The following is a 17,774-nucleotide window of genomic DNA, read 5'->3' on the forward strand; positions in this document are numbered from 1 at the left end:
GGAACAGCCATCTTAGTTGCATTGACACTTCCGTCCCAATTACTTGATAATTGTTGAATAGAACAATTACCTGCATGGCTGCATTTGTTGACAGGAAATCTTTGCAGTGATCAAGCAAAGCATGCTCTTTCACACTTAACTTTGAGAGTTCAGCCACCAAAGAGTTCACATTACCAACCTATAAATAACAAATAATTTCATGCATAAGGGACAAATAAGCTAAAGATTGGAAAACAAGTGGCTACTTTAACAATGCAGGATGGACTAAGAACTTGCATGTATGTTTGTGCTGGTGTGTGTGTGTGAGTGTAAGAAATCATACAAAAAGGATAGCCATGTGTGGTTGTGTAGAACGAATCATAAAAGGATAGCCAACCCAAAAAAAGGAGGGGGTAAAAAACTTCTTTGGATAGAGAATAGTTTGAAGTACACTTCGATTGTGAAATGAAATCATCTTCTAACAAATCAAATGAGAAGAAAGATGGAGCTTAACAAGATCTAGATATCTCATTGGTTAGAGTTTATTTGAGCCGGGATTAAGTGCAGTTATATCTAATTGGTGTTTGCTGCATGTCTTTTGCATATGAGGACTCTACAGTGTTAGGATATGCAAGATAATACTGTGCTAATGGAGGTCAACAATTCACAAAAAACATAAATGCAATTGCTAGACTATGAAAATCTTTTGCCATCTATGGGTAGAGAAGATGAATGATAGTGTAATTGCTTTTAAAAGCAAAAATGAAAAAGTAGCAGGCTAAACAGAGTATAATTCAATATCCCAAAATCATCTACTGTGGAAAACATTTGAAGAACATACAGGGATCAATACTAATAATTTTTTTGGGAAAAATGAAAAAAACCCCTTTGATCTTTGGACCACGGATTTGTATCAGAAAGCAGTGTGAAAATGGATAAACCTAAGAACCATGGATTTGGATCAGGGATCCAAAACCCGACCCACCTAGTCACTTATTTCGCCCACCTCGCCACCAGTTTTGCACCCATCTAGCCAATTGTTTTTAAGTTTTATTTTTTCTTTATATATATTCTAGGATTTGGACATGGTTGTTAGCATCAGTACCATGCAACAGGGGTTTGTTGGTGATTGGGCCATAGTGCCACCGATGAAGGAAGAGAAAAAAGAAAAAGAAAAAATAAATAAAGAGTTTTAAAAGTAATTTTTATTAAATTTTAATTACAAACGTTTTATTATTGAAATTCTATCACAAGCAATGCATGTGTAGCATTTTCCATTCATTACATTAACAGGAGTGATTTGAGGATTTATCAAATTCAGGGGTTTATAATTTCAAATTAGAAGTACATGGTATTAGGTTGGATTTGACCCAAATGCAGAGGTTGTTTTTTGCATTTTTTTCTTAATTTTTGTAACAAGTCAAGGACCAATACTAATAATGGTAGAGAAATAGTCAGTTAACCTCAGACATGACACAAATAACTTGTAAAGATTGAATGATGTAGGGTACTTTTATGGGGAAAATGCCATTGACAAAGATCAAATGTTAAATTTGGTAACATGGTGTATTGTTCACAGTTTAAACCCAAAAAAATTTAAAACTGAAATACTTGTGCATGACAGAGCAAATAAAAAAAAATACAGCTGTGAATGCATGTATGCAAGCATGCTCGTGAATTTACTACCGACATCACTAGATGCATACACTATGCAAAAATAGCAGTTACAATGTATGCACACACACACACAAATTGACAGTGTTTTTTAACTTCATCATCTTAAATTTGTTCATGTTTTCAATGGTTGTAAAAGTGTGGTTGTGTATATATACTGAAATTTAGATTGATTTAAATAAATTAAATACACTAAGATGATTAAATCATATTTATGCATGAGCAAAACATATAACTGCATATGTGAGTTTGTTGCGAGCATAAAAGCAATATACAGCATGCAGATAATGTGGCCGATAAAACATAAACTGACATACAACATCATATATGGATTAAAATAACTCCAATTTGGCTGTTACCTCTCCAGGAGGTGTCCCCATTTGAAGTGTAAAATCAAAATGATATAACCAAGTAAAATAATAAAAAGATAGATGAATTTTCTAGTGTAATTTCAGAACATTGTTTCTTCCCCACAGGGGCAAGGGGATAAAAAAGAGGGGGTGTGTTGGGGGAGGCACAGGGCAGGGAAGGAATGGCAGGAAAAGACTGAAGGTCTATGAAGAGGAAAGTGGAGGTTCCATTAACAAAAAAGCAGAAAAATTGAAATACCCACAACAAAGTAAGAAATAGGATTTTAATTGGAAGTCAACATCTCTATATGACCTCAAGGGTGATAGCATCCACTCAGAAGAAAACAGCCTCAACCTCTGCTGATACAAGAATCCAAGATGATCAAAAGACAGGAATAAATCAATTATCTCTCAACAGATGAAGGAAATTCCACGGACAACATGATCTGTGCTCGCATCCAAGGCCATGGACATCTGACTAATGCCACTACTTGGAAAGCAACAGATAATTTTATACCTTCTATTTCAAGTTACAAATGAAATATTCTATAAAGTTAGTTTATAGAGATTGTCAGTATAGAATGATCTGCTACTCTTTCAACCAACCACGACCCTGCAAACCACCTAATGCACAAGCTTATGCTCCATTTATAAGATACAAAACTACAGTGTTCGCAAATTTCTGCATCTTAAATCCCTTTTTTAAAAAAAGAAGTTAGATGAAACAACAATAGAACAACTTGGGATTAAAAAAAGATACCTTTGATGATAATAAACAGATTGAGGATGCCATAGCCTGCATAACATCAACAGCTGAACAAATGGCATCCTTCACATTTTGGATATCAGCCTGTAGCAACAAAAGAACCAAATTAAAATTTATTCTGCCACAAATGTGCCAATTTTTGGGAAGCGGAGATGTTAATGCTTACCTTTGCCCCACCAACAACAGGAAGGCGAAGAGTGCTAGCCCTCAAAGCTTCAGTAGCCCCTGACAAAGAGCTGGAGTAATCCCGGTCAGTAAGAGGCCACTCTTCCAAATAAGTCATCTGCATTTGTTGAACACAATTAGAATAAAATTCAACATTAGACAGCAAGTGATAGCAACAAACCCTCTTATGCACAAGCATGCATGCATCTCAATATCTTTGTGACATCAAGAAGATAGAAAAAAACCTGAAGAGTTAGCTAGTGTTATAATTTTTTAAGCAGACATAAATTACATAATGGAATTCAAGCCAATGACCCAGGACAAAATTACCTTTACCATAGGCCATAATGTTAGAAGAAGCTAGCTTGGTTCATCTTGCAATTATTCAAATTTTATTTTCCAAGAGGATTTATGGAAAGGAGAAAAAGGTTGAAAAACAGGGAGGGTTCTAAAATCCTAGCACAAAAAGAACCTTTTTAAGAATGTACTCATATCTAAAAATTGAATTATTTACAAACAATAATGCAAAACATGGATAACCCAAATAAGTTTCAGTAGTAAAATGACAATGACGATGATGATGCTCTTAAGCAATGAAAGATTTTAAAGCAAATTTAACAGTCCATTATATAGATAAAAAAAGTGTAGCTACAAATCTTACTTGCCCCTTCAGGATGGAAGTTAGCTTCAAATTTTGCTTCAACAGTTGTAACTCTGTTCTTTTGGCTCTAACAGACTCACGTAGTTTTGAGCTAGATACCCATGCATTATAAAGGCTTCTCTGTGACAAATAAACATTTATGCAATGAAATAACTTAATATGTTGAAATGAAGAGGTAAAAGCATAACATCTGAAACACCGAAAAAGTGGCAAGTGAAACAAAATAAATAAAATAAATATGCACTCTCACATGAACAAAGTATTGACAACCTCAGCACGCAATTATGTCCTCATCAAGATACAAACATTCATGTTTGGAAATCTTAAATAGCCTGGACTTTTGGGCATCATCTAATTAAGAGGAACACAACATAGAAGACAATATCAAGATAGTGATAGTGAGATTAACAGTTACATGGTGCAATACGCATCCATCTGGAGCAAACAATTTAATAGCAGGCATTTTGGAGAACTATTTTGTACCCACAAGAGTTGTTAGTGATCACTACGAAATATCCTGAAATAAAGCTCTCCATTTAGATGTTAGTTGGGGACAAAATTATTGTCTTCATCTAAGACCAAAATGAGACTCACCAGCTCGGAGGAAGCACCAATTTCAAGGAACTACTACTGATGAGTCAGACGTTTGGTTTCATCAACAATGGCTACTTACTTACTAAATGACTCAAATACCACGAAGTGCTTCTGAGTTCTGTTGATTCAGTTAAAATTAATTATTTGAACTCTGCTTAACAAACTTCTGAGATCAGTAAGTCAGTCCACCATTGATAACATAATAATCGAGGTTGAAGAAATTCAGTATTTTCAATCACATACCAGACATCTTTCTTTTCCAAATCAACATTCAGAACAGATGTTAGTGATATGCTCACACCTAAGAGGATTGATTAACCATAATTCCAGAGTCCTGCAGTCAATCCTCTGATGAATCACTCTCTAGAATCTTAATTTAAATATTGGGTTTTTGTCTTTCTGATAAAGGCTACACTTCTATAAGGAACAGCATTTGAACTTTTGACAATCACACTCTCCTGCAAACGGTTAAATCTCTTACAGATTGCCCAATTAAAAAAACACACCATCTCCACAGCAAAATTGAAATCCCAAATGCAATTTGAAAAATGACAAAGGACGGGCATCCACTGAGGAAAAAATTTCAGCCAAAAGGCTAACATAATCCTCCCATGGTCCACAAACTAACTCCTAGTCTTTCTTAGATTCCCTGGATTTCATCTCTCTTTACTTTAAAACCGGATATCAACTTTGCCTTTAATTGAAATCCAAAACCAACCTAATACATTGCAACGGAACAGCACGCACCAAGCAATTTGCGGCTAAAGTTAATCTCCCTTCAACTAGAAATGTATCCCAAAAGCAATCTGAGATATGATGAAGGAAGGGCAACCATCGAGCAGTTTGCAGCCGAAAGGAGTGCATCCAAATGCAGGAATTTTTTTCCTTCAATAAGGAATAATAATTATTTCATGAAACACAAAGTGTACAATAACACATTGGAAATCAATGGCATATACTGGTTATATACCCAAAGGTTCCCTTAGTGAAGTTACAATTACAAAGAATTGATGAAATCATATATATTTGGTGGGAGTAACCAACAGAAAATTGACCCAACAAACTGACATTTGAGTCTCTGTAAAAGACCCTTCAAAAGTCCTCCTATTCCTCTCTCTCCATATATGCCACCTTAAACAAGATGGAGCTATGTTTTAAACTCAATTCCTGAAAGTTTTGGGATTCATTGCCAACTTTGAACCATTCCTTTCACCTTTTTAGGACTCCCTTTGCAGAAAATGAGATTACATACCTCTCTGAGGTGCACCGCTAACAAACCCTCATTCTTTCTTAACTAAATGTTCAACCCAAATACTAACTATAAAACATAGCAGCATCCCTCCCCCTGCGGGGACTACTAAAGATGAGTGCATTAACAACAAACAGCAACAAAGTCTTATCCCCAAAATTTTGGGGTCAGCTATGGATCCTCAACAAATTAGCTAGGGTTGGCCACAAGTATTCTTTTCCTTTGTTCCATTTTATCTAAAGTCATTCTCTCTATTGCTTTCTTAATTGTTAGTCTTTTTCTACCTTTTTTCTGTTCTCTCAACTTAGATCAACTTACTCTTTCTTACTAGTGCATTCTGAACATGACCGAACCATCTCAAGCAACTCCCCCTCATCTTTTCATCAATAGGGGCTAAACCTATCTTTTAAATGGATTTCCTCGACTTACTCTTTCTTATCTACATTCACTTTATGAATATGTTGCTTCTTAATAGCCCAACATTCAAATATAATAGAGCATAGTTGGTCATATAGCAATCTTATAAAATTTTCACTTAAACTTAAATAGATATTCTACGATCAAACAAAATTCCTAATGCACCTCTCCACTTATCCTATAATTCACATCCTCTTCAATCTCTCCATCTTTATAAATTAGTGATTCAAGATATTGAAAGCTCTTACTCTTTACTATCTCTTGACCATCAAGTCTTACCACCCCTCGACTCTATTTCTACTCACTCAAAAGCCTACAAATTCTCTTTTAGTCTTTCTTAATTGAAAGCCTAAAAAGAAAGTCTTTCTAAGGGCTGCACACACAACAACAATGAAAATAAAAATAAAAAAACCTGGTGGACCAAATGATCTGACCAACCCAGACTGGTTTGGCCAATTTTTACTCCAATCAGTTTTATTGAAAAGAAAACTGAGATCTTCAGTGTGGTTGCAGACTTGGTTTAAGTAAAAGCTAGACCTAACCACACCAAAACCAACCGAGTCACTACTGTATTTTATATATTATTTTAAATACTATATATATACACACACACAAAGAAGGTACACCTTCAGAAGCACCAAATCCTATCAAAGAAGTAAAAACTGAAACAATTAAACAAATCCACCCAAACCCTATCATTTTCATCTCTCTCTCTCCAAACGTTAGCCACTCCTCTCAACCCTCACACCCCAAAGACACAGTCAGCCTCCTCAACCTGTGGTCACCACTTCGCTGTCCTACCGCCGACAACCCCACATCAGCAACCTTGGTAAGGCCCGTATCTTCCTCTCTCTAGCTGCTTATCTCTCATCTGTTGTCGGTACAGCCCCACAACGACAAACAACCCCTCTCCCTTTCTCTGTGTTTATTTGTGATTTGGCCAAAATCATAACACTGACTAAACCAATCCAAACCAATTAGATGCAGACTCCATCTTGATCAACCAGTCTCAGTGCATGGTTTCTAAAATGACCATTGCGGTCGGCCTGAAATAAACCTCCCCCCCCCCCCCCCCAAAAAAAATTGACCAAACCAAACGCCCTAGATCTTCCCTATCATAAACTTCCAAGAATTTGGAATAAAACTACTCAATGATCATTAAGATTTTATTTATTTAAAAAAAATGATTGTACCGAATGCACAAAGCTCACATTTTATGAGGTATGGGAGAGGTCATAGTAGGCAGGCAACATAACTACCATATTTTTTTTTTTTTTAGAGGCTGATTCCTAAACTCAAATGCAACATGTCACTTCTGGTGGACAGCACTTGTCATCGCACTAAGATAAATAAACCATAGATGGTTGTTTACAAAAGTATTAAGATTGTTCTTTTTAACCCAGATAGCCTACATCTTTGCCTCTAGCAAGTTCCACAAACTGCATCAAACCATTGACCTCCACCTTTGAACTATCCCTTACAGCAACTTCCCCTTATAAACTATCCTCTCCCTCCTAGAAATTCAACCTTTTTGACCTTTTACCTCTCTTTCCTCTACCAAACTCTCCACCCTATCATGCTCACTGTTGGTTCCGTGCAAAGTATTGCAAGAGAACACATTCTTTTTCTTCTCAACCCACTATATTCATCCACTTCCATTCACATCTTTTTATCCAACAGAGAACAGACCAGAATCCAGTAACTTGCACTTGACTTAAACTCTATAAGGAATATAATAGATACACATCCATTTAGGAAGAAAAGTTTGTAATGTGGCCAAATCCAATGACACAGCACCATTATCTGATCCATCCAGCTTCATACTTCATCCTTTCTCCCTCAATAAAATGACACTGCATTACTTTCTATACTTTCCATGAATTCAATGCAACAGTATAGTTTTCAAGTAAGGAAATACCATAAACAAATAAATAAATAAGATTGCATGAACAAAGTAGTAACAGAGCAAACATGAGTTAATTATACAATCAACATAGTCAGGATCAAGTCCAGGACATTTACCTCCGCATTCAACTTCTGCGCATATAGGGCAGCATCAGCCCGAGCATTCACAAAACGCCATTGCAAAAACCGATTATGCAAGAGCCTCAACAAATGTGCATCAACTATACGGTTGTCCCCAATCTTCCCTCTCCGAACATCAGCAGCAAAACTTAAAATAGACGGCGTATTACTCAAATTACTACTCGGTGTAGCTGCCACCACCGCATTCCTCATTCGAGACGGGCTCATTCCCCTCAAAGGGGACGACATCCCAAGCTTACTTGGTGAAGCAGGGCGCAATGCTCCACGGATTGGAGACAAGTTTCCCCTGCTATTCACAACTCCATGAGGAGACGATACTGGATTATCAATTGATAACTTCTTCGGCGCAATTAGCTTAGGAGTAACAGCCTTGGCTCCTACATTCTTCGCCAACGGCGAGCACGGCTCCGGTTGGCGCTTCAAACGGTTATTAGTCTCTGACCAAAACCTTGCCGGAACTATTATACCGCGATTTCCACGCTGTCCTTGTAAACCACTACTATTACAGTCTTGTGCTCCAGAAATACTACCAGAAGATACACTTTCAGTATCGGAAGCAATAGGATCAGACTGTGTCTCCGATCCAATAGTTGAATTGCCTTCGACAGCAGCGAGTTCAATTGAGCTCAATCTTCCATCAAACGAAGCCCTACTGTCTAGCATTGAATTTTGCAATGCTCTAACCACACCACTTGACCCACTGAGATTTCTCTTCTCATCAGAGCAATCCAAGCTCCGAGTCATATAATTCGCTTGCCGTAACCTCGCAGGCCAGCGCTGCTGATCCATCGCCGGCTTCGAATTCTCCGTCTGATCCGAACCTCTCGCCGGAGTCGTCGCCGTCGTGGTGGTAACCTTCCTCCTCTCCGGCGTACCTTTTCTTACATTCGGCGACGGCGACGGCGCCGGCTTAGCCTTGCTGACCTGGAGCGAGAACGACTCTCCCTGAAACGAAACCGATAAGCTTCTTGTCGAAGTGAACAAGAGCTTCTGAGCCGCGGAGACTTCGCCATTGCCGGTTCCGATTCTCAAATCGAGAGAATTTGGGCGAGGAGTGACCGCACGCCTCCGCTCCACCGACTGAGACCGCTTTGTGACCGACGGCATCGGCGTAATCGTAGCCGTCGAAGCCGCCGCCGTCCTCGAAACCAACGGCGACGGACATCTCCGAGAATTATTCAAACTCGTAGCAGTAGTTGTTGTTGTAGTAGTAGAAGAAGAGGAAGAGGAGGACATGTAACGAGAAGTAACTTCCCGAGATTTTGGACGGCGAGGAGGAGCGATGGCATTGTCGGACTCAGAAGGCAAGAGCGGCCGCCGTGTAGGGTTTTGGCGTGGCTGTTGCTGTTGCTGTGACCGTGGCCCACCTCGCGGCGTTGTTTTGGAATTCAACGCCGCCGTCGTCGTCGACACAGCAGCTACCATTGTTAATATCCACAAATCAATTCCAATCTCATTTCTTAGCCCTAAAAACCTCCAAAAGCTTGGGGTTGGAGAGCCAAGTAGTAAAAGCTCTGAGCGAGTTTCCAAAGAAGACTCAGAGAGAGAGAGAGAGAATAAAGAGCTAAAATTCTCAGTTCTTTTTAGAGTGTCCAAGAGTGAAAGAGTGGCTTTATCGTGTTTTTACAAGAAATTTGATCGGAAATATAACCGTTACGACACGCCGGCGAGAGAGTGAAAGAGACGGAAAAAGAGAAAGGGAAGACGTTTAGGCGAGATTTGAGAGCATAACTGTCGCACTAAGACTGGGGCTGTAAAGTTCAACTAAATTTTTTTTTCTTTTTATTTATTTATTTGGGTTTCTAAATTGTTTCCAATATGAAAATTCTACTCGCGGAATTTATAAGGGGTTGGATACTCGCGTGCTGAAAAGGCAACGTGGTGTAGGTAAGGTAGTTTTGTAATGAGAGTGAAGTGCGTTGGTGGGTTTATGGTGACGTGGAAGCGAGTTTGCGGGGGTTTTTATTTTTTGTTGCACGGTACACGAACAAGTTGCAAGTCATGGTAATGGTAAAGGTATATGAAAAAGGTAGAGAGGAGGCTGGGATTCTATGAATCTTCAGAGAGACGTTACACCGGTCTTTTCCAATTTTTTTTAGAGAGTATTTAGGAGAAAATATAGCCGTTTTAAAGTTTTGGGTTTAAAAGTCCAACGTCCAAATTTTAGTCCGTTCGATCTTTTTCCTATCATATCATCAAGCATTAATACCTTATAATACCAATAATTATAAGGTATTATTATTAGCATAAGAAAATTACCCATGATTAACATTCACCTCCTTAGTCAATCAAGAACCTTATAATTATTGCTCCAAAAAAAAAAAAAAAATTCTTAAATAGTATTGTACTGTAGTTCAACTTGCATTTTAAGATCAATTGGTAAAGTTTTTTGTTGTCATTGGGATAAATTTAATCTCTGACTACATTAAAAATCAATTAATATCTTAGTTTAATGATAAAAGACAATCTTCAATAGGGAATATCATAAATTGAAATTATCTTTAACTTGCACTTTCAAATTAAACCCCTCCTATTCTTATAGTAACAATCTTATTATGAAAAAACATCGCTAATAAATTACAAAATATTATGTCAGCCTACTGTAAAATGCTATTCTATTCTAAAATTATATGAAATGAAATAAATGAGAAGTCATATTAGGTTGCTTAGTAGTAGTACTTTATTGGGTGAATGCCAAAAACATTGCTTTTAACGGCTTTTCAATACTACTCCAATTAATACATGATGTGTGCGTAAAGAGATGAAATCATGAAATGATTTACTCCCTATCTCAAGAAACTTTTCTTTTTTCCCATTTTTGCTTGAGATTAAGAAACTCATTGCTATGGAAACAAATTCTAAAAAAGAAATATCCTGATTATATGAAGGTTTTCTTCGCTCAAAATGTTAAAATAAGTGGATTCTAATTAGATCAATTGGTAAAAATTGTAATGGGTGAATAAAAAATCTGAGGTTCAATCTCCGCCTATACCAAAAATCGATTAGTATCTTGATCTAATAATAAAAAATTATCATTAGGAGCAAATGTTATAAGTTAAAACTTTCTCAAAAAAAAAAAAAAAAAATTGTCAGAATAAATCACTATGAGGAGTAGATAAAAATAAAGTAGGTGCAGGTGGCTTCTCTTTGTGCTTTTTCCTCTCACTGATACATGCTTCTTTTTCTCTCTTTTTTTTTTTTTTTTGTTGCTTTACTTCACTAAAATTAGGGGAGAAGAAACTGAAAATTGATGTCACCGACTAGATCAAGACCAAAAACTAATACATCAAGGTCATTAGCGTCACCATTAACCAAAGAGTAACAAACTTTGAATGTCTTAAAAGTGAAAAGGACAATCATCCTCCCAGGTTTGAGTTTTAGTGACTCCATAATCTAAAGTTAATCCTAAGTCATACTAATTGCCTTTCTGCCCGTGGGTCATCAAAGCATCAAACCCAACAAACTCCTTCCTAACCCCCCAAACCCCATATTTCTAGTTGCATAACTATTTTGTATCAAATTATAAACAATGTTTTTCTTAATTAAAAAAAAAAAAAAAAAGGTGACCTTGGCATGGATAATGCCAATTTAACCATAGTTCGTCAAATTCCTCTTTCCACCTTGGCATGGATCAAGCCACAAAAAATAAATTCTTTAAGAATCTCTACATTGGTGACCTTGGAAAGGCTTCTCTCAAGCCAAAAGTGCATCAAATGCCAAAATAAAATCAACGTCCAACAATAAACAAAGTGCAAATAACCCTAAACTACCTCCAAATGTGCCACTAAATGCCAAATGCACCCAAAGTTTATGCCATAAGTCTTGTCTATTAATCTCTCCCCATCTAACATAACCACTTTACGTCGATTTTCAAAAGTACTATTCAACTCTTGTTGGATCAAGACATCCATAAATTTGCATTGACATATGCAGAAGTTGTTTGTTCAGTTGTTCCATCAAATGTCTCTTATCTCAAATTCGGCGTTAGAAACCATTGACCTAAGTACTAAACGCTTTGTAAAGGACTCACCTAACATTTGTCTTCCCAATAATCAGATTTACGAACCAATCAACAAAATATCACAAGAGAATAAATCTAAATGCCTAAGTAGTGAACTTTGGATGCGAAGAATATATCCTACCTAGGTAGCAAAAATCCAAACACCTAAATAGCGACTCTTGGCTCTAAAGAACAAATCCAAATGCCTAGGTAATGAAACTTAGCTCTAATGGTAGTTTTGTTGCACACCCTTACAAGATTGATTGAAATATTATGAGTTTTAAAAAGATTTTCAAGTAAATAATACCAAGAATTTATGTGGTTTAGCAATAGCCTACATCTACAAGTAGTATGAGATGAGTTCATTATATGAAAAGGAGATCATAAAGTGTTAACATACTCAAAAGATGACTCACAAATAACAAAATCTCTTTAGAGTTCTCTCAAACTAATTCAAAGTCTCTTCCCATGTGAGAGAACCTCTGCGTAAAGCCCACAAATCCTTTGCGGTATTATTATCTATTTATAAGACTTAAATATTCATTCAATTTTTTTTTGACAAATGAGGGTATTTAAATTTTTTTTGAATATCTTACTATTCTTTCGGGTGTATGCAATCACCTGTCCCACACGTACCACGTTATAAAAAGGAGGAATCCCATGAGAGTAGTCCTATAATATTGGCAAGAGGTTTAGAACCTAAAATCTCATAGATATTATGAAGCCTTAAAAACCACTAAGTTAACCTCTTGAGGTTTACAATATTCATTCATTGATAGACAATCAATACATTTTCTTAGCGAGTAAAGAATACATTCCTAGAAAGACTAGACTAAACAAGAAATGGACTTCTTCCCACCAAGTATAATTAAAAAACTGAGATAATTCCTAATAAATCTCCCTCTTGACTCAAATTCCACAATCACTAATTGAGGTAAACTCTATAACAACACTAACAACCTACCTAAAAAATGAGAGTTAAATCAAAGTTATAAACTCACTTTTCCCTTATGCAAGCTCTAGATTCACATTTCACAAGGAGAGGATGATGAGAATTTTTTTTTTTTTTTTTTGGCATTAGTTATGACATTAAACCAGTTGGCCATTTGATTTGATCTTTTCCCCCATGATTAAATGTGGCCCTTAATTTGTCTTTGATTTACAATTGATCTTAAAGATTATCTATGCAAGTATGGCTCAACAGAAATTCCTCAAATATTGAATAATGTTGAGGCTACTTGAATGCTTGGGTGACTTGAGGTCCCTAATTTACAATCACATTGTGGACAATAACACATGCACGGGGTGAAGGTGTATGTTTAACGCGTAAAAAGGACCACTCCCGAAAGTACTTTGCTTCTATGGCACTCAATTCATAAAAGCTGCTTCTCTTCCTTTGTATTTATCTGCAAAAAAATTAAAACCTCATACTGCCACTCAGCGCAAGCATGATATCATCATTTCTAAAATGTGCATTGTGGAAGCGTAAATGCAAACATAACTTTTATATTATAATATTTGTATTATATAATAGCGCTTTATCGTCAGATTAAAAATTAATTAAATATATGTTATATTTTATAATCGATTATATAGAATGGAGCCATTTATAGGATATTGAAGTTATCGAGACAACAAATAATGTAACATGAATTCTAGAGTATCTTGAAACTCCACCATGTCAAATTTGCTAATAGCAAGATATCTCCTATAATTTGTACCTGTTTCTTTTTTCTAGCCTAAAATGTTATCTTTTCTTAATCTTAAGTTCACTTTTTAAAAAACTACAAATATTTTGCTAGTTTACTTTTTAAACAAATGGTATGGTTAATGTGTTAGTATTTGTTATTGTTAATAAACTATTTTAGAAAATATATATATATATATATATATAAATCGTAAAAAATCAGTTTTTTTTTTTAATTTCTTATAAAAAGCTTCTAAATTGTATCTCCTAAATGAATGCCCTTAAACATCTGTTAACAAAACAAAAATTCTAGGACCACATAAAACACCACAATTTTTGCCACAATTATATATGCACATAGAAAACTATGAGTGTAGAGAAAAAATTGTTAATCCATGTAAAAATAATAAGCAACTTGTCATAATTTTTTTTGCCACAACTATGCACATGGAAAACTGCAAGTGTAGAGAAAAAATGGTTAGTTCATGATTGAATCCAAAATTAAAGACTTTACCAATTGAATTAATTAGAATCTACATTTTATGTTTAACTTGAAGTACTCATTTAACAAAATCCTTAAAGAAAAATAAAGGGTAAACTACATATTCGGTCTCTATCTTTTATAGCATATTTCAATTTGGTCTTTAACCTTTCAATTGTATCAATTAGGTCTCTAACCTTTTAGTGTCATGTCAATTTATTCCCCGTTGTTATGACTTGGATGAAAATTGATGACATGTCAAACAATTAAAATAAAATTTTAGTGTATTGTCACATCAACGAAAGCTAATTTTTTATTTTGACCATTAGACGTTTTATCAATTTCATCCAAAAAATAACAGTAAGGACTAAATTGATAAGGTACTGAAAGGTTAAAAACCAAATTGACACAATTGAAATGTTATGAACCAAATTGAAATATGATGTATAAAATAGGGACTAAATATGTAATTTTTCCAAAAATAGATCAGTAAAAATAAGAAGATATTACCACCGGGCCTTGTAGCCTAGTGGTACCCGGTTCTCCTTGTAACCATTAGCGCAGGGGTTCTATCCCTGCAATAAACAATTACCTAGCAAAAAAAAAAAAAAAAAAAGATATTAAAAGATGCCCTAAGCGTATTAATTTAGAAACTGTTTCTAAAAATGTCTTATGAAAAAATGACAAAGCAATTAACATAATTCGTAAAAATAAAGTCATGATTCATGAAACACCTGAGGGCTAATTAATTAATAATCATTAATGACTTTGTGCCGCAATTGAAAATTCACTTTTAATTGAATGTTCATACAAGCTGTCAGTCTATAAAAGTTGCAACTTCTTTTTTTCTTTTTCTTTTTTTAAAGCAAATTAAAAGTCCCAATAAGTTGATTTTACAAATCTTAAATAAGAGGACAATCCCAATAAGAAAAATAAATGAGAAGACACGATTCATAATGATGAACAAATAGCTTTCTCCTCCAACTTTTTCCCAAAACTACTTATGGCAAAGAATAATTTCTTCATATAGATTATAGGACATTGAGACAAGATTACCTGCCCAAATCAAATGGAAGCAAATGCGCCAAATTGCCCTTCAATTTGTTCTTCCTTTAAGCACAACACTTAATTAATAGTACTGTTTCATTGCAAATGCAAGAATCTTAATCGGCTTAAGCCCCCACTTCCCAAGTACCTTGATATGATACCTGGTTACTGTTCTATTGCAAATGCAATAAGCCTAAGCCCCCACTTCCCTTAATAAAGAGGGGCAGCACTAAATGGCTATGATTTTGCAAGCTAAGCTTAAACTAAAAGCATAACTTTCTAGGATGCTCCGTCCCCAACTGTCTATATCTCTGTCCATGCCCTCCTATACAGTACACATCTTTCCCTTTGCTTTATTTGTGGTGGGTCTTTGCTCTTAAGGTTATGGGTCCTAAGTCTCTCTATTTTTCACATAGACACTGATACAAATTCATTATACATGACTAGAATAGTAACTTCATATGGTCCAATTCAAGTAGTGGTGACCAGAATTTGGACGGTCATAGATTACTTATCAAGTAAGTTTTTTTTTTTTTTTTTTTTTTTTAATTTTTCTTGAATCATTGATTGTTCCGTATTTTAGGTGTGCGGGTTCTAGTTAACTCAACTGTCTATATCTCTATCCATGCCCTCCTATACAGTACACATATTTCCCTTTGCTTTATTTGTAGTGGGTCTTTGCTCTTATGGTTATGGGTCCTAAGTCTCTCTATTTTTCACAGACACTGATACAGATTCATTATACAAGACTAGAATAGTAACTTCATATGGTCCAATTCAAGTAGTTTGCCAGAATTTGGACGGTCATAGATTACTTATCAAGTAAGTTTTTTTTTTTTTTTTTTTTTTTTTTTTTTTAGTTTTCTTGAATCATTGATTGTACAATATTTTAGGTTTGCGGGGTCTAGTTAACTCAACTAGCAAAATTTCTGATGGTTTAATAAGAGACCTAATATTCAATCCCTACCTACACCAAAAACCAATTGGTGTTTTGATCTGATGATAAAAAAGCACAATCATCTATTAAAAAAAAATCTCAGTGGAATTTATTTCATTTTCTTTTTGGTTTTTATTTTTTTGGAAGCATTATTGAACTATTAAATTATTAATCAATTAATAGCGTGTCAGCGTATCCAATCAGTGGGAAACTAGATGATTACCACTTGTGTTCATGAACACAAGTGGTAATCATCTAGTTTCCCACTGAATGATTTTTCCATTAAATTACTGTCTTTTTTTCCTGCTTAAATAGTTTAGGGGTTTTTCAAAATTATTGGACATAGGTGTCGTTTGGGTATTGCCTTTCTTGCTTGCATTTTTTTTTTTTTTTTTGGACACGTGTTTGGCACTGTTCATTGTCCATGAACAGTGATTTTAGGCTTATAAACAGTACCAAACGCGTGAACAGTAATTTTTTTTTTTTTTTTTTTTTTTCAGTTTTTAGTAAAATAAGCGATATCCAAACGGACCCTTATTCTTCCAAAAAAGAAATAAAAGATTCTTGGTCTTAAATCAGAAGTGCATAATTTTTAGATATCCAGGTCAATATCAGAATTAAACCCATAATCATGTCAAGCTGGAGTAAAGTTTACTGCTATGAACTCTAACAGAAAATAAAGCAACCAATTTTTTTTTTTTTTTTTGGTTGGAAAATAATCCAATAAATTATTGCTTCATTAATCAATAAAAAATCATGTACAGCCCACATCAGGTTAAACCTGCTATTGTGTAAATGACTAATAAATGGTTCTGGATTGAAAAATGAAAGTCATGTTCTAAAATGGCCGCTTATCTTATGCTTTCTCTTCTTACAATTGGTATAATAATCGACAACCCACCAAAGGAGAAATTATTGGGTTGGTTTTGATTGTCGTAGAAGTGATCATCCACAAATTCAATTTGACCAATGAGACACTTTGAGATAGTCAGCAATTTGGTTGCAGAGGAAATAACAAGCAGTAAAATTAGATATGTTAATTTCACATTGTTTGGTCTAATGGTCAACCAAATCTGACCCTACCACTTCAAGCAAATTTAATTATATACTTGATTCTAAAAACTTATTTTTCTGGCTTCAATTTTCCAACAAACAACAATTTTACTGTCAACAAAACTTTTTTTCAAGACTTATTAAGATGGTTAGTTATTAATACTTGCAATCAATTTTACATGGATCCATCACCAATTCTACTTAATACATGATACGTTGAGAAAAGAAATTGTCCTTCTATTAGTCAAACAAATTAAATTTTATTAGTAAAAGCGATTAAACAAATTTAACTTGTATCTAGTGCTTCAATACATTGAACTCAAGTTACTCAACACTAATATAATACGTGTCCAATAACAATAATGTGTCAATCTTATACCGTATCTATCTAGTGAATTGAAACATTGGACAAAAAGTATTGCAGGATTGGAAAAGTTGACTATGACAGCATTTGGGTTGGAGTTGACATCGGCTACCAATCAACATGTCAATCTGTTATTAATTTGATAAAGATGACATTTATATAGACCAAACCTTAATTAACAAATCATGATCGTTAGGAGTTCGAAAGCATCATCACTTGAGAAACACTCCATATTATAATTGGTTTGTTACTTAAAAACTTAAAAGTAACATAATGTTACGTTTGTGAACTCCAAAGTATGGTA

At 35.0% G+C, this 17,774-nt stretch overlaps 1 protein-coding gene across 4 annotated transcripts in view; it reads right to left on the reverse strand.

Moving 5' to 3' along the window:
* Positions 1-9,704, reverse strand: part of LOC126710338 (QWRF motif-containing protein 2-like) — a 43,967-nt gene extending 34,263 nt beyond the window's left edge. Inside the window, exons 1-5 of one of the 4 annotated variants that reach the window (XM_050410755.1) lie at positions 7,878-9,700; positions 3,596-3,715; positions 2,936-3,052; positions 2,764-2,853; positions 71-178 (exon numbers count right to left, since the gene is read on the reverse strand). In XM_050410755.1, the coding sequence (XP_050266712.1) occupies positions 71-178; positions 2,764-2,853; positions 2,936-3,052; positions 3,596-3,715; positions 7,878-9,326 (1,884 nt within the window). In that variant the 5' untranslated portion in view covers positions 9,327-9,700. Of the gene's footprint in view, positions 1-70; positions 179-2,763; positions 2,854-2,935; positions 3,053-3,595; positions 3,716-7,877 lie in introns of all 4 variants that reach the window. The other 3 variants (XM_050410754.1, XM_050410756.1, XM_050410757.1) reach the window with 3 other exon arrangements.
* Between the last annotated feature and the right edge of the window lie 8,070 nt (positions 9,705-17,774).

The sequence above is a fragment of the Quercus robur genome, chromosome 12, assembly GCF_932294415.1.
Source record: "Quercus robur chromosome 12, dhQueRobu3.1, whole genome shotgun sequence".
NCBI classification, from domain to species: domain Eukaryota; kingdom Viridiplantae; phylum Streptophyta; class Magnoliopsida; order Fagales; family Fagaceae; genus Quercus; species Quercus robur.